We start from the raw sequence: 18,444 nt of genomic DNA on the forward strand, positions 1-18,444 counted from the left end.
ACTGATGATTAGAAATCTGATGTTTATTATCAAAAGCAGGGAAGAAAGGAATCCAGGCTAAATAGCAATCTAGCCAACATGCTTTGTTAAGCAGATCCGGATATCATAGTTTCACCCTTTTTGAGCACAACAGTTTACAAAGACAAAAGTTTACTTCCGCTGGAATTAATCTTCCTGACGAGGCTGTGAGACAGGTGGAGCATGTGCTGGTTTCCAGTTTTAGAACTAAAGAAGGCCCCAAAGTTCACAGGATAGCCCAAGGTCACAAACCCAAGGATTCTGGTCCATGGCGAGTGTTCTTTTAATTAGATGGAAGTCCTAGAATGATTTACATTAGCGACATCAGATTCCACACGCTCTATGTAAAACTTCAGTCATTTGGAGAAAACTCCGAGTGTACCATGGAAGCAGCTTCAAGCCTCCTCCCACTGGAGAGCCCCTGTATTTGGTGGGGGCAATAGCACTGAAGCACCCACCTAGACGACCTGTTAGTTTTTTGCCAGGAATTGACACTCATGGGTCAATTATCCTTCCTCTCTGGCCCTGCCCCAGTGATTGATCTAATGTGCAAATGCAATCATATCTCTGCCCCTTAAAAATCCTAGAGTCCCATCATTTGCGCGTGGTGGGGGTTGTGGGTGAGCAGAGGAGGGAAGAAGAAAGAAGGTTCCATCCTAAAAACACATCAACTGCAACCTGGCATATTCTCAGCGCTGAGCGTATATTTACACCTTTTTAGGATGGCCTGAAGGGGAGGATGATCCAGGAAGTGACTGAATATAGACCCACCCACATTAAACAAAGTCTGGATATATGCTGAGGGCAGTGGTGAAACCCTGACGGACTATGATCCAGGAGAGCGAAAGATCCTGGCAGCCACATTGTGCACAGGGGACTGGAGAACCAAGAAAGGCAAAAGTATGAACTAAGACAATGATGGGAGGATGGAAATGAAGGAAAAAAGGTCGGAGGGTGGGGGTCAGTGATCTTGAGAAGTGAGAAGCATGATAGCTTCCATAGGAGTCAGGACAGATGTGCATGATTATAGGGACCTTCCTGATGGAATCTGAATTTGGAGTAATGGCTTATTTGAAGTAGCTTTTCTGAATTTTTCTTCTAATTAAAAAAAAAATGACAAATTGATTCAAGAGTAAAGGTCGGGTAGTCTTTCATGCTTCTGTCCCATATGGACGGGACATGGTATTTAACTTTTATTTAAGGATGAAAATATGAATTTAAAATCCTTCTTGTTCCGACACGTCCAACTACTTAAAAAGAGATTTCAGTCCTTTGGCTTCTTATCTATAGAAGTTTCAGTGATAATTACTTTTGCTCACAAGAAAAAGATGAGGTTTAATTCAATAAACATTTATTGCACACTTAATTAGGTTTGAGGTACTGAATGATATTCAGGAACTAAGTTATGAAAATCATTTTGTGATCCTTCTGCAGTTCCTGTTACATTTACATGCATTTTACATAATGATTAGCCTTGGAAAAATGCTCACTTTCAGCATTAAATGCATAAATCTAATTAATATTCCCGAGTGCTGGTCAAACCTCATTTACTATGTGTGTGTTTTTAATTATATTTACTAAGATGACCCCTGTTTACATCGCTTCACTTTCTCTTCTTCCAGGCTTTTCTCCAGGTTGTTCATTTCTTGGGCGGACCTAAACCTGCATTCAGCCCCTCACTGGCTACTTTCTACTTCTCTTTTGGGTTTCAGCCTAAACAATGTGCCCTGATCCCTGGGTGAGATTTCGTCCTCTGTCAGATGCTCTTGGAGTACTCTGGACTTTTCTCTCCAGCTTGACACCATCTTAGCACAGTGACTTGAACATAAAAGTGCTCAGTAGGTATTTGGTAAATGAATGAGGAAGGACCAAATGATAGCACAATGTCAACTGTGAAGTTTCCTCTAACACTTTGCAATGTGACAAAGGGCAAGAATTTTAATTAGACGCGAACGGGGCGCCTGGGTGGCTCAGTGGGTTAAAGCTTCTGCCTTCGGCTGAGGTCATGGTCCCAGGGTCCTGGGATCGAGCCCCACATCAGGCTCTCTGCTCAGCAGGGAACCTGCCTCCTCCTCTCTCTCTCTGCCTGCCTCTCTGCCTACTTGTGATCTCTATCTGTCAAATAAATAAAATCTTTAAAAAAAAAAAAGAGTCAGACGCTTAATTAGACGTGAACGACTGCAGAGAGCTCTTATGGCTTCTCGATGAGCAGAAAACATTTGCACCGACAGTGGTCAGGAAAACACTTTTGGGTCAAAGCAGAGAAGAACTGGGACACAGGGAACCACACAAAAGCGATGTGCCGATAATGGGAAAACTCCCAGTGCTCCCGATGGTTCTGCTACCAAACAGGCTGACAAAATAAGTATTAATTAAGTAGCTGAAAGCCAAATACAAATGACTATCAAGCGACTATATACTTAACGAAATCATTTTTGATGAAACAGAAGGCATGTCAGAATTTTTGTTGGCTTTAGTGTTCTCGCCATCAACAATCACCTTGAACGTACTTATATGTACTGGTGGGGGAAATGTTCTGCTGAAGAAAATGATGGAAGACCACACTCATGATATGGCTGTGTCCCCACAAGGAACAAAAGCACTGTCACAACCAGAAAGTGGTCAGATCCTCTCGGGGCTACACCTCAGCTCTGAAAGTCTGTGACTTTAAGCAACACACTGGGCTAGCTTGCCCTCTCTGCCTCACACGTGCCTCGATCAGCCTCTTAGAACTTGGGATCTTTTCTCCCATATATATGTGATTTTAGCCCTTTAAAAAAGTAAAAGTGAGGCATCTATAGGCAAATCAATTAGTCTTTGTCAAAATTTCCAAAATCTTCACTCCCAAAGGCTTGCAGTCTTAGCTCAGAATACCTCTAGAAATTCATCCCTTAAATCTCCTGGAATCAACACCTGTGTCAGGAAGACCTAGTAGTTCCTGAGAGCAAAGGTCATAGTGGCTTCAAGATTCATAACTAAGGTGATGCAGTGTTCAGTTCAAGGCATTTGCAACTTTCTGGGGCTCTGGGTTACAAGTAAGTTATATAAGGCTTACAAGTAAGACTACTTGTAAATTATTCCACTGTTAACACAGATAGATGGTCCAGATATTTGGGGGGACAGCAGCATGTAACTTTCTCTACCGTCAGTGGAAAATGAGATCAACCTGCATGTCTACTTCCATCACCCTGATGGATGGTTTCAGGGCAGCTGGTCAGTGTGGGTCGGGGAATGGGCAGCACTACCTGCTCTCATCTCTAGAGAGATGGTCATGAGTAACTTTTGGCTTCTACTGTACATGAAGACTTTCATGGCTTCTACCATATTTGAAGGCTTTCATGTAATCTGTAGTTCCAATCTCAGGTACCTAGTTTTTCCGAGAGAAGCATGGGTTCCTTCTGGCATAGCAGAAACAAGACAGTGTACGATCAGACACTTGGGTCTTCCCTGGCCCTGGCCAAGAACTGGCCCCAACCATCCACTAAGCAGGCTGTTTAGTGGGTGCTCAGAGAAGGCTTTGCACTCCGGATGTCAGTAGGCAAAGACACCACTGTGTCCCTTCAACAGGCCTTGCAGACACAACCTAGTACAAATTATAATCATCACAAAAGCAGCTAGCGCAGGTTCAGGGCAAAGGGATTAGGGTGACACAGTAAAAGGAAGGTAGAAAGGAGCAGAAAGAGAAAGATCCAGAAGCTTCTCAGCAAGGAGGGGCTGATAATGCCATGTTTCTACTGCTTAGGAAAATGGAGATTTAAAAATATGTGTACAAATTGTAACTTCCAATAAATTCCTAGATAGAGAATCATTGCTAAGATGGGCTTTCAGTTTCTAGTGTCCTAGTGTCCACTTAACAATACTCTAAGCAGTTACTATCACTAGTTGCTGTGGTTAGTCAAGATGTTTTTCCCTCTAAAAAGGACTAAATGGTTTTGATTCCTTTAAATCCTGTCTCTAATAAAAATTAGCATGTGGCCCTTAGACGATCCCTTCCCTTCATGCCTAAAGGTTAGTGATGTCTGAACAGGGCCCAGAGAAAAGGAACCGTGGGAGGGGCTCAGCACACCCACCAGCCACACTTCCTCTGAAGCTGTCCTGGGCACTGTCCCTGCCTAAACCCTCCCTCACTGCAGGGCTGATCTTCCTTACATTTTTTTCCTTGCCTAAAGCTCTTGAGTGATTACTCACTGCCGAAAGGCTACCTCTCTACTCCTTGGCATGAAGCATGAGGCTGCCCAATCTAGCCCGATCTCTCTTGTGGCTCCCTGCCTGTCTCCACACCACCCCCCGCCCCACCCCCGACCTGTTCTGCTCACTCTAATTGTAACACTCTTCTCATCCCCAGGTCAGGCTGACTTGCTCAGTCCTCCCTGCCCTTTTGGAACGTCTCACTCATTATTTATTCCCTGCCACACACACTTCATCTCCTCTGCAAACACCTCCCCAGGACATACGTTTCTTGGACAATCTCCATCTGCAAGATTCAGCTCCTTGGCATTGGAGCCGCTTCTCTGAAGTCTTACCTGACCTTCCCGGATACAACCCCTCCCCCTGGCCTTTCTGTGCCAGTCCTCATCCATGCAGTAGGGGACCAGATGACCTGCTGGTCCCTCCCATCCTGATTGTGAACCCCCGAAGAGAGCCCATAACAGGTTCTTCTGTGTTCCCAGTACTCAGCTCAGTGCCCAAAACCTAGTGAGTACTTAATAACTGTAATCCTCACAGTTCCCTGAGATAAGGTGATATTACCTTGCTCTGCAAAGATGAGGCTTAGAGATGTGAAGAAATGGGTAACAGTCACACAGCTCATCATTGAGAGAGCTGGGGTTCGAAACCAGGTTTATTTAACTTCCGAGTATGTCCCTTCTCTATATCCTGGGTCTCATTTTAAAAGTTAAGTCCACAATTTATGTGACCCATGAAACAAAGTGGTTATTTGAATATTATTCTTTCTTCCTTAGAATATGCCAAAGGAGGAAAGAGTGATTCTGCTTGCCTACCTAAAAGGCAATGCATGACACCTGATGCTATCTTGGGACTCAGGGTACAATGTTCTTGATTATTGACAGATTCTGCAGTTTCTACGTAATTTACAGCAAAGCACTGCTTAGATATGGAAATTATACATTTACTTATAATAGCTAATTTAAAATTATATTACTTTAAATTTATATTACAGGATCTTTGGGTCTTAAGGTAAATTCTGCATTGTGGGAAAGGAAAACATGATCGTTTTTCCTTTCTCAGAATAATAATTGTCATTCCAACAAGAAAATAAAATAAAGGCATAAACTTCTGGGGAAAAAGTAATAAAAAACATTTGCAAATCATGATTTAACTGGTTCCTCTGACCCAAGATCAAATTTTTGGACAAAACTGTTCTGATGAAAAAGATAATTTTTAGAATCTAGGGAATAAATTCTAACATAATCATAATGACTAAATGACCATAAGATGGTACTCGAATCACAAGTACGCATACAGATATTTTTTAAGAAATGGGAAGAAGAATCAGATTCTTCAGTGGTGAAGAGAACATTAGACTTCGCTGAGCCAAGTTCCGTGTATCACCAACTGCCCATAATCTGGTGTCAGGTTATGAATTTCACTTTCAGAATGGTTATAAACAGAAGATCGGTTTCCTTTTGTTCTACGGTTAAGTTTATTCAGTAGAAATAACCCTAACAGCTAATGATTCAGAAGCCAGCAGGGAAACATCCAACCCTTTTAAAGAGCTATACTACAGAATTGGGGCAGAGAAAGGTTCATTACCTATTTATAACATCAATTCCCAAAAACTTGCAAATGCACAAGTAAATAGGGCGCCAGATGCAATCCAATTTCAAAATATAGTAGAGATAACAGAATTTATTGGGATTCTATTATTTATGGATTTTATTGATAGAGACAATGATTAAATCCTTTATTTTTCGTGTAAAAGTAAGACTTTTTTTGTGTGCTATCAGATTTAAAAAAAAAAGTGAGACAAAGGAAAAGCGAGAGGGCCAGAGTTAGTTCTATGAAAAGAAACAACACCAACCACCTACTGACACAGTTTGAAAGGGCTGCTGTAAGGAAAAACAAACAGCAGTTAGTAGGTGTGAAGTACAGTTTGGAGTGTTTTAAAAAAAAAAAAAAACTACCTCTTTTAATCCTCACAAGAACCTCATAATGTTGATTTGCTTACAGGCTCCTTGCATGAAGCAGAAGAGAACAGTATGACCAAGCTGGTGGTATGCACGGAGTGAAAATGTCTTTCCTTGGACTTACTGACGGTAGGCAAATGGATTGCTGTTGCCTTAAAAGAACTTTTCAAAAATTAATATCTGGTCCATACTTCCTAATATGAAACTTCCTAAACCATAATTAATTATATGCTAACAGTGTAATTTCTGCAGGACACTTCTTAAAACCAAACACACGATTGTCTCCTATCACTCGTTAATTATAATGATCTCTTTCTTTGCTTCTCCTGTCAAAAGATCTGTTTCACTGTCCCATCCGAGGTGTCAGTTTTCACAGACTCCCTGACATTTTTCTGCTAAATCCCTTTAATAAAAACTTCTGGGTGACAACCAGCTGGGAACGTGAGTGCAAGCTGATGGCCACAAAAAAAGAACAAATCTGGTCTTCCGTATGGCTCCAGGATCAAATCAGACATTTTTAGGAAGTTTAATAAATTTTCTTAAGATAAATATAATTGCTTTACTGACTATTTATCCACAACGGAATGAAAACCTGTCCTTCCCCTTGGTCTAAGAACACAGCATAGAGTTTTCAAAGGACAAAGAGCTCAGTGACGAGAAAAAAATAGCATCCTTTAATGCATGTTTAATTTTTTATCTGATTTGTTACAAAAGAATATTTGATGAGTAGTTTGGATAAATGAGGAAATACTAGAAGTGAACAATGAGGCTTTAAGATCCATACACATTTTGCTGGCTACCTACCTAAGGCAAAGCAGCATAAAGGGAAAAGTGACAAAGAGGAGTAAATGAAAACAGCACACATTTGTCAAGTCTACCGCACACATTTGTCAAGTCTACCGCGGCAATGAATTCAAGGTGAAATCTTTTTATAAAAAGCCGAATATATTATATAAAAATAAATAAATCCTTGATTTATGCATGAAACTGAAGTTTTTATATGGTACTTTTTTTTTTAAATCAAAAGTGTTTTGGATGAATAAAAACATTTATGCCTGCCTTTTACTAACAGAAAATATTCCCTGTCTCATTTGAAATCTTTTTTTTTCATTTTATTTTATTTTATTTTATTTCTTTTCAGTGTTCCAGCATTCATTGTTTATGCACCACACTCAGGGATCCATGTAATACATGCCCTCCATAATACCCATCACCAGGCTCACGCAACATGTGCTTTAAAAAAAAATAAGGCAAAATATTTCTTTCATCCCTTCCTTATGACCTCATCTCTTCCCCATTCATAATGTAGTGAAGTTCCTACTTGCTTTAAGATTGTGGCCCTGATCCCTGCAACCAGAACTATTTGCAAATTGTTTTTTGTTTTTTTTTCAGATTTTATTTATTTATTTGACACAGAGAGAGACAGAAAGAAAAGGAACAGAGGCAGGGGGAGTGGGAGTGGGAGAAGCAGGCATCCTGTTGAGCAGGGAGCCCCATGGGATCATGACCTGAGCCAAAGGCAGATGCTTAACAACTGAGCCATCCAGGCACCGCATTGCAAATTGTTTTTTAAATATAACTGTTGAGGACGTGTTCATTGCAAAGATAACCATAGTATAAGAAGTTACCAATGGCAGTATAAGAACAGCATCAAAATAATTAGGACTACCCTTGTTAGAAGAACAAGGGGGCTGCCATCCATTCAAAGCGTCTTCTCACATTTAGGCATCTGCTTTACTGTTCTGGTTGCTCTGATTGCTGCCCACCTCCCATCCCCACGGACAGACCTCTAAATAGATGTTTTCCCCACTCGGTAGTTTCTCCTGAATGAATGAATCAAAGAATGAGTACTTAAAATTGTAATTTTCTAACATTTCACTGAAATGAATATCAGAATGTTTAACATATTCAAGCCCTGAGTTTTAATTAAGAAGACATATAGCTCCAAAACATTTATGAATAAATTGAAGCAACAATGCCTAAAGAACAAAAATGGGAGTCATTTGAAAACACCATCACCTAAGGCACACCAATGTGATGAGGTCTCACGCTGTAGACCATGAGAAGGTATAAAACATCATTAAGGAGAGACACTGGCACACAGTACATACAGCAAAAGAGTAAAGTCATGGAGAGAATTTTTGTTAGTGCAAGAAAAGCACATAGCTTGTGCAAAACTCATTCTTTATTTAGAGCTGGTATTTTACTGGTAAATTACAAGGATTTTCTCTGTTGGACTGTCTGCGTGTAATGAACAGTGGAGAGAAGAGAGAGAAATGAGGGGATTCTAAATGAGTAAAAGAAAATTAAGCTTTCCCCTGTCTTATTAAAGAAAAAAAACTGAATCCATGAACAGACATTAAAATTCTGTCCTAGGTGCTGGTTTACTAGCTAGAATGACGGAATTTGTGTTCTTCTTGGCCATCTCAGGATTTAAATCATTTTATGTGACAGTGCTGATGTGCTGATCAATAAAAAGACAGCAATCTCAATCTAAATTGAGAGTTTAGCGCAATTTTAAGAATCTGCATTAAGCAAGCTGAGTGTCTGTAGTGGAATCAATGCAAAACCACCTTCCTCGGTGAAGTGCGTAAATGAAGTGGGACTGAATTTTTAACATCAATGATTATGGATTAAAGAAAAATCAAATCAATTGAAAGAATTGGCTTTGGAAATCACACAATGACAGTATTTTTGAGCATATAATACTGGGCAAAATCCAGGAAAGCAAACAGATGTTCACTTCCATTTCCCTCCTTCTTCTAGTATTTATCTTATCATTTGGGAAAAGCCTTCTTGTATTGCAGTTTGATTACATGTGCATTTTGCAAATTTCCAGATGTGTTCAAATGTTTTAATCTACATTATGGCTTTATATTTTAGGTCCCCATGATTCCCTAATCAGAGTTCTTATTTCTCTAAACATTAAATGAAATTGAAAATTTTCATATACCTCATTTAGTTTGAAAGTATTACGGACACTTTTTTCCAAACTAGTCTTTCTAGCTATATTGGTCTTGCATCTACTCAATAGATAATCAGTCCCATTATGTTGTACTGTAAGACCAAATCCCTTGAAAAGAACATTCACTTTCCTGAAAAAAAAACCACAAAAAACAAACCAAACCAAACCAAAACAAAAAAACCCAAACCCCAACAACAACAAAAACACACAACTTTTTGACAGGTGGGGTCACGATAATTTCCATTCTCAATTTTGTGCCAATAAAATTTACACATTTAAGATACGTATCCTTCCAGATAAGGTGGTATGTGTAGTGGGTTTGCCTGTACCACCTACTGAATAGTTTCCCATAAGAACTGATCTTGATTCTAGCATGGATTTAGATGATGAACATAAATGGTACGTTTATGAATTTCAAGATGTTAATATTGTGGAAGAAGTTATCATAGAGATGATGAAAAGTAACCCTGGCAAATTCAAGGAATGTTTGGCCAATAACAAGACGGTGTTTAATCGAAGTGGAGCTATGGTTAGCTTGGAAATAGGGCATCATGACAGTTGTAAAGGAGGGTGTGTTAACAGAAACTGAAATGTTAGCAGAGTTAGAGACTGGACTTCAAGAAATGATGTAAAACGTGGTGAAGCCATGTATTTTGGACACTCTGACAAGCACTTGAAGGTATATTTTTATAACATAAGAATAAAAAGCCTGAGGATATATACAATTAACCAACTGATAAATCTCCAGTCTCCAAAAACAACTAGAAAGGTATAAAAGAAAACAAGAAGATAATGCCTTGTTTAAACAAAGGCATGTTTAGAAAATACGAATGGTAGTGTGGATGCAAGAGGCACTTTAAAAAAAGTAAGGAAAGGAGAATTGGGAAGGGGGCTGATATAGATGACCCAAAGGAATATCATTTGAAAACTCAGACTTGGAAAGTCCTATACAGAGAACCAATTATATGGACGAAAATCTGATTGAAAGTGTTTGAAGGAAAGAGGTAATAAGAACAGAAGATGAAAAGGAGTTTATGTGCATTGGGAAGGTTAGGATTTCAGATCCCTTCCATTTGGAGGCCTTGAAAGTGAGTGGCCTGTATGCTTTCATTTTATCCTGATGCTTCGGTAGGAGGACATGGACTCCTGTCCTAACAGCCCGCATTGCTGAGTCTAGGCGATTCTTAAACGGGTCACAAGAAAATGATGCTCCCACAGCCATGGTCAGAGCATCAGTTTTCATCTAATAAGCCTTCAACTTTCTGGAGTGAAAAAAGTCTAACCCAGGGCCACAGATACACTTGGATCTCGGCCAGCTGTCTAATGAGCATGTGTCTTGGGTCATTCGGATTAGGGTAACTCCTGACTTCTGACTGCGCAGAAGTCAGCACAAAGGGCCTAGGTAGTGTCAGCGGCTACGTTTTTCTAGTAGTAATTATATCTTAAATTTGGAGTAGGGCTTTCACACATTTCATAGTGTTCTCACAGACCGCACTTATGGAGGGCAATCCTCAATCCCTGACATGAAAATTCCTTCCTACTATGTCAAGTCAACAGAGTGAACTAGAAATTGTCTCCTAAAATTTTCTACATTTTTCAAATAAAAATTTCTGTGATTCCACCCTAATTGGACTTGCCTATAAAAGAATGCTGTTCTGTTTTTATTGCTAACTCTGTGAAATGAAACTTGTACGTATCTTATCATGTAGAAAGAAGTCCAACTGATTGTCTATGATACTGTTGTGAAAACATGATCAAATAGAGCCAGGTTTCAAAAGGTTAATAGAGTAAAATTCTACACCAGGAGTACGGAAACAAACCCTACAGAGGTCTAAATGGGAATGTAAACGTTTCCTCAGGGTACGCTATTCAAAATAATAGGTTATTTTGAAGGGAATCTATTCTGATGGTACAGAATATCTAAATCCTTCTGAAACAAATAGAAATTTCATTTATATAGATAAATGAGCTTATGACAAGTTCATACTCAAGAGTTATTCAGGCATTCCTTTGCTCCTTCCGAGGAAGAATAAATTTATCTTATTCATTCACTGTAAAAGTTACACTTTGTAATTTCTTAGCTATATAAATCACCACGGAATGAGAAATAGGGCCTACATGTTGGTAATAAACTTAAATATGTTCGAATAAAGACTTCACAATGCTCTTTCCAATCATCTGTTTCTTTAAAAAAAAAAAGTTACACCGCATATTCAATGGACTAATCAGCCAATTTCCCAGAAGTTAACTGACTTAAAACCCCAGGTAAACAAACAAACAGGCAAAAAAACCCAAAGGTCCATTGAAAGATGAGAGCTCAAGATAAAAATGTCATTGGCCCTTGGGTAACAAAATTGCAGCAAGCACTTACTTGTTAGACTCAAAGCCACCTCTCAAAAGACTAAGGCTTTTGTTGCTTATCTTCAAAGAACAACCCACTTGCATCAGAATCAAACTCTGTACACAATACTTGATCACCCCACATCAAAGCACGTCCCCTTTCCTGAGTCATTTCTTTTAATTAGAGCTAATAAAGAAATGGGTTTACATGCTGACTGATGTTTGTAGCAAATCCCTAGAAAACACGGTCAAGAAATTCATCAGTGTGATGTTAGTGTCTGTGTCTCTGGAGCCAGCCCACCCCTCCTCTACTCAGTACCTGACAGGCGCGCCTCGGCTCTGTGCTGGTTTCAGCATGACTGTCACCGTGTTGTCCGTTTGATTCAAAGGGGTCTCGAGCTCATAAGCCGGCATAGAGGGCGCTGGGGGGAAAAATGTGTGATGGGAGATTCGTTATTTCTGATCGATCTTTTCGGTTTTCCTCCTAGTTCTGTTTGGAAAGAACATTAAGAACACAGTGCACTTCAACTACAGCTATGAACCAACCATGGGTGGCCTCTGTGTATATACTTTATACAGAATATTAGGAACTGCTGCTAAAACCAGTATATGTCAACTTCTTTGATCCCGAGTTCAAGTTGGGAGAGAGTATGAGGGGGCTTGTGAGGTGGTACTAATAGTCTGTCTCTTGATTTGCATTCTTGCTGAATGGGTGTAGGTTAGCTTGAGAACATACATCAAATTGGGCACTTAGAATGTGTATACTTCTCGGTAGGTATGCTTTTCTTTACAAATAGCTTTAAATGAATATTTAAGAAATAATCACTAGGATCATAAAACTGAATATTACAGCTCTCCCATCAAAATCAAGATGGAAAACTCTGTGTATGCCACAGATCCATCTAGAGATCTGAAGAAGACTGTAGAAGCCAGAGAGGCTTAGTGAAATTAGTGACCACGAATGGGCTGTCAGGGAGAGCAGGAAGGTGGAAAAGATACGGGAATTGGAGTAAGGAAGGCTTGGTTTGACTTTCTGTTGTTTTGTTTTAATCAGTGTAAGAGCTTAGGTTCACGAATTATCTCTGTATCTTCAGTTTACCCTTCTTTCAAAATAGGAGAAATTACCCTCTAGGGTTATTATGGGAATTGAAAGAGAAAATAAAGATTGTCAGGTAAATATAATTCTACCAATGTTCATTCTTTTCCCCCACTTCAAGAGAATCCTATTTCCAAGTCTATTTTCTGGCATTCTTTGTTTTCTAGATTGTTTTGTCTTCTCATGTGAAGATAATGATAGAGTTCTTCAATAATTTTGTCATTGCCATGGACTAGATGGATCAAAGCTGTGATGTGGGGGGCACATGGTCTTTTTAAGAACCACAGGTGTAGGTGACTAATGAGAACACTAGTGATCATTTTTTTTTTTACAAATATAGTTTTTTAAATCTCTTACATATAAAAAGCTTTTATGTAAAAGGCATGGGTTACATCTCATTTCCATTTATTGGATTTTCTCAGCATTAAAAATTATCTCCAATTCTATCAAAAATTAACTCCGATTTGTAACACAGAATTACATTTTGTATAGAGAATAGTTCTTTCTCTGAGGTCCATGAAAGTAGAAAATTGGGGCCCATAAACTGTAATTTTCTTTGAACTATAAAAATCAAATAGTTATTCTTGATGAGTCTGTGCAGGCTAACAAAAATGTCAACTGTCTTTGTTTTTGGATAGAACTATAGGAACTTGGTAGGCTAACAGTGGTCAGAGTCATATCAACCAGAATTTTTGTATAACAAGAAATGGTAAAAATGAATTATTTTTTCTAAAAGAACATCTTCTTTAAGATAATACTCTTTGAAATATGGTTTACATAGGGGGAAAACTACCAAAACAAAGAAGGCTTAGAGATACACATACTGGCACACATTTCCTCTTCAGTCTCCATCATAAGTTAAAGCACCAGATTCTATCATCTTAATTGCATCTAGGTTATCAGTGCACTTGATCAAGATCAGAGAGGGCGTGCAAAGAAATTACAACTAGAAGCCAGATTTTCTGATTCCAAGTCTAGTGGTCTCCAGAGATGTAGGACTAAATGGCATTTTCCTAACCTCACAAGGGCATCTTTCTCTTCTTCCAACTCTCCATATTGTTATTACCTAATGTTTGCTATGAAATATCAAGTGTATGTTGAACTTCAAGTTGAGTTTGTGCTCATAAACAAAATCTTATATGATGAAAAATTTCCCCTCAAGTTATAGTTGCTTAAAAACAAAATTCCAAACCTCCCTCCCTCAAAACCTAATTGAGTGCTTATAGCACTTTTTTTTTAAGATTTTATTTATTTATTTGAGAGAGAGAGCACACAAGCAGAGAGAAGGGCAGAGGGAGAGGGAGAAGTGACTCCCCACTGAGCAGGGAACCCCTGCCCCGATATGGAGCTCGATCCCAGGACCCCAGGATCATGAGCTGAGCTAAAAGCAGATGCATAACCCACTCAGCCATCCACACACCCCTATAGTATTCTTGTAAGCCTGCCTCTGATTCTAAGCGAAAACTTCCCAAAAATTAGAAATGAGGGACAATAGATAAAATAAAGCTAAATATTACTTAGCTAGAGTTATTCCCCTCACCAGCTTCCTGCTCATCTTCCCCTACCCAAAACAGGCAAGGTCAAAACTCAAACACTTCACCACTCATACCCAAAGGGGGAAAATGGAAAAAGGAAATGTCCATGGAATTGTGTTCATTGCTATTATATATCCCACAGCAGATGGCAACTCCATTTCCTCTAGTCTGAAGCACAAAGACATTTTCTGCACAGTTGCACATGCCCAGAACTACTTCTCAAATTATGTCTTTGGTTGGATGGCATAACTGAGTTTCTACCAGCAAAAAGCTGGAGGCTGTAAGTGTCTGGGACCACCCCTCTGTCATCGCAGAGGACGTGCAACTACGAACGGTAAAGGTCCCGGTGAAGGCTAATCCTTCTGGAAGCAGACTGCATATAATGCTGTCTTTCCACTGAGCACTCAATCATTCATGGCTCACCGCAGAGATCTTTCCAATGGTGCTGCTCTAGTAACTTGTACTGTGAAGGGGGTAGGAACACGCAGACCAGAACCCTCACTCATGCTCAGGTCCTCCAATGCGAAATGACACAACGTGGCTACTTGCCAATGCAGCAGGATCTTAAGCTTCTAAATTATAAGTATTTGCAGTATCTTATTCCATTCCATGAGTTGGATTTGCACATATGCCCAAGTGCTCATCTGAATACAGTGGGTCAGTCGGGGTGAACTTTGTATCCTTGACAATGGGGATGAAAAGGTACAAAAACGCCACCTCTGATGAAAGACATAACTCACAAAGGTATAATACCTGATATTTTGGTGGTGAACTGATTTGTGGCTGGAGGTCCAAACCCCTTAGCGGTGCTGGCTCGGATGGTGAAGGAGTACGTGGTCCCCGGATACAGTCCAAAGAACAGAAAATGGGTTTCATTCCCCAGTTTTGAAACTCTTCCACTTTGATTGGATAAGTCTATTTCGGGGTCAAAGGAACTGACTGCTTTGTAGGTGATCTGCAGGAGAATAAGAAAGCGATAACATGTCTGGAGCAGGTGCACCGGGATCACATCTTTATCCAATAAACCCCTGTGATGTATGCACTGTCAGATGCTTCATGATAAGCTCCTCTACTCACTTAGACGCTTCAAATCCTGGATCCAGTGAAGGGGCTCAGGAACTCAGCCAAAACTGCTTTGAGTTATTACTTTTATAGACAGAGGAACTGAAAGCCAGTAGATTAGAACATAAAGGATGAGTTCAGATTGAAGCTAATACCTTGAAGTTGTTTGCTTTCAAAATGTCACTTTGGAAAAACTACATTACAGTTGGCTTAAAACAACATCACAAAATGTACAACTAGTTTAAACAGATAAGGACCGTACAAGGGTAAGGCCTCATCTCTCATCCAGGGGCCAGTTTGATTCTGCACTGAATAGGAGTATTGTCTACTGGGAACAAGAGTGCTTTTAAATGTTTTCATCAGGGTAGGCAAAGATATCTGCTCTCACAATAAATCCTAGACACGCATCAGGAGCTCCTGATGGTATGACCGTGGTGCTCATGAACAGTCGTATTTACTTCTTTTTCTTCAGAGCCACGCTGTCCGACAGGACTTCCTGTCATGATAGAAATGTTCTACTCCGCACTCTCATGGTAGCCACCAGCCACAAGTGGTGACAGAGCCCTTGCAATGTGGCTCGTGAGACTGAGGCCCTGAGCGTTTTATTTAATTTTCGTTTACTAAAATTTATATGTAAATCACTGTGCGGGACTAGGAGCTGCCATTTCTGGGAATGTTGCTCTAGAAGGTTCTCATATGTTTGCCACTAAACAGGTGTTCAAAGCACATTGGATGAGTCTGGAATGTGTGAAAATAAATATATCATAGATGTCTTTAAATTTGCCCTTTCAAATGATTTTTTAAAGAATTTTACTGTAAGTAGTTCATCAACTATTCACAAGCGCGCATTTTAGTGGTGATTATGAACTTCTACTGGTTGTAATGACATAATTTTTAAATGTGCCATATCAAAAGTTTTAAATTGCAAAACCGAGCACTTTCTTGCTTTTAAATAGGTAAACTTCCTTATAATTTATGTGCATGAACACTAACACTGTTATTATACGGAGTGATAATTGACATTCTTTCTTCTTACATTTATACCATGTCATTATAATTAGGGGGACCTCTCTGCGAGATTATTTAGATTGAATCATCTAAGCTTTGGCAAGAAAATGTTTGCTGTATATATTAATCACTACAGTGCACACCACTCTCAGAGTTAGGTGGCATATCTGCTGTTAACCTTCTAGCCGATTTCCCTCACAAGGTTACGCTGAGTCAAGAGACAAGACAGCGTCTCCCACCTGCTGCTCTGGGAGGGACTTCAGCATTGGCACCACCATGTGCTTCGCTGTCTACTTAGTCCTCATTCTGACACTTCTAGAGAAAAGGGTGGTTCAGAGAGGGTAGGTCTAAGCTGTGATAGCATTTTTGCTCCCCAAAGTTTATTCATTCATTCATTCATTCACCCATTCTAAACACATTCATGGCCTGCCTCCGGTGACCCAAGCTCGGTGCTCTGAGCTGGGAATCTCACATGGTGGGGAAGACATGAGACCTGTCCTGGAAGAGGTAACAGGCTGATGGCGAAGTAGAGACACAATTCAACACCTATGATACAGTCTTTGTAAATGAGGATGAGCACAGCCTACCAGGGCTAGGTACAGTCCTTGTTCATCTCACTGCCTTACTAAAAACACACTTAATGGGACACACTTGTATAGGAGACAAAATCCGAACTCCCTACCTTGGGGTTTAAGACCTGCAACGTATCTCGGAATACTTGACACAAGGCCATTATATCACCTTCTGCCCTGGTCAGGGGATAGGATTTTGTGTACCACAAACACTGGACTTTTCTGACATTCTTTGGCTCATAATCATTCACCTGCCTGGAAGGTGATAGCACCATCTATGACCTGCTTTCTCTCCCTGCTCAGATTCAGTCATTCCATTGGAATATTGATGGGGTGGACACTGACACCACAAGCACTGTGGTCAGTGGGTGGACACAGGCCCTGTCTGCAGGTAGCTCAGCATCTGGACCACAGTGGGTGGAGCTGGGAGAGATGCAGGAAGTAAATTAAGAATTTGAAAATACTAAAATTCAGTAGATGAAATAAACACAGTGCTAAGACAAAGAATATTGTAGGCAGAGAGGGCTACATGCTCAGCCACTGGGAATGATTGTGGAAAGGGCCACCGAGGGGCTGACAGTTAATCTGAGGAGACTGGGGGTGCCTGGGTGGCTCAGCTGGTTAAACGACTGCCTTTGGCTCAGGTCATGATCCTGGAGTCCTGGGATCGAGTCCTGCATCAGGCACCCTGCTTAGTGGGGAGTCTATTTCTCCCTCTCCTCTCTGCTCCTGCTCTCTCTATCTCTGTCTCATTCTCTCCAATAAATAAATAAAATCTTTAAAAAAATCTGTGGAGACTTGAACTTTGTGAGAGAGCCTGCCATGCCAAGAGTTTGGGAAAAAACAGCAAGAACCAAGGCCGTGAAGCAGGAGTTTTCTGCACACAGTTAGTGGACAGAAAGAAGGCCTGTGTGACTGTGGCCCAGCAAGCGAGGTGAGTGTGGTCCTTCGACCAGGGTCGAAGTGGGCACAGGCCATACCACACAGTGCTCTGTACCCTAAGATAAGAAGCATGGATGCATCCAATGGGGAGCCCTGGAACATTTTAAAGCATGAAAACCAAAGGATCTAATTTCCCTTATGAAAAGACCACATTAGCTGCCAGGGGGAGAAGTGGTTTGTTGGATGGAGGCAGTTAGGGGAGGCAGGGAGGCCACCAGGAACCACCACAGAGACCACGGGGGGAACCTTCAGCACCTCTGACAGTGCCATGGTTGGGAATAAGGTGAGCACAGCGAAGAGAGCAGTAAATGGAAAGAATTGGCATATTTGAGAGTCAAAACGGACAGAAGTCAGTGATCAAGTGAATGGGGGGGGGTTGGAGGAATGCAGGATAGTTTCCATATTTGGGGCTTAAGCAAAAGATAGCCCCGCTTGTTGAAAGGGATGGAATGAAAGCGGGGAAACGAACTGCTGGCTTGTGGACATAGTGTGCACGGTATCAGGCTGGGACTGGAGAGGTCTGGCCCAGAAATAGAGATGTGTGGGTGATCAGCATTGCAATATTATGGTTTAGGAATGGGTGAGGTCGCTGGGGAAAAGATTTGAGAGAGAACACTGACCTTTAATATAATCAGTGGTGGAGGAGGAGAAACCAACAAATGAACCAGAAAAGCCAACAGAGAGAGCTGTCATGGAAATCAAAAGGAAGAAAAAAAAAGAAAGAAAGAGAGAAAGAAAGAAAGAAAGAAAGAAAGAAAGA

The 18,444-nt window shown here is 40.5% G+C and overlaps 1 protein-coding gene across 2 annotated transcripts in view; it reads right to left on the reverse strand.

The window, feature by feature from the left end:
* The window catches only part of LOC111142547 (protein tyrosine phosphatase, receptor type M), a 769,091-nt gene that overhangs the window by 267,233 nt on the left and 483,414 nt on the right, over positions 1-18,444 (reverse strand). For both annotated transcript variants that reach the window (XM_022495809.1, XM_022495810.1), the window contains exons 10-11: positions 14,854-15,055; positions 11,789-11,891 (exon numbers count right to left, since the gene is read on the reverse strand). In XM_022495809.1, coding sequence (XP_022351517.1) covers positions 11,789-11,891; positions 14,854-15,055 — 305 coding nt within the window. The remainder of the gene's footprint in view (positions 1-11,788; positions 11,892-14,853; positions 15,056-18,444) is intronic.

This window comes from Enhydra lutris, unplaced genomic scaffold, assembly GCF_002288905.1.
Source record: "Enhydra lutris kenyoni isolate GAN:26980312 unplaced genomic scaffold, ASM228890v2 scaffoldscaffold8, whole genome shotgun sequence".
NCBI classification, from domain to species: domain Eukaryota; kingdom Metazoa; phylum Chordata; class Mammalia; order Carnivora; family Mustelidae; genus Enhydra; species Enhydra lutris.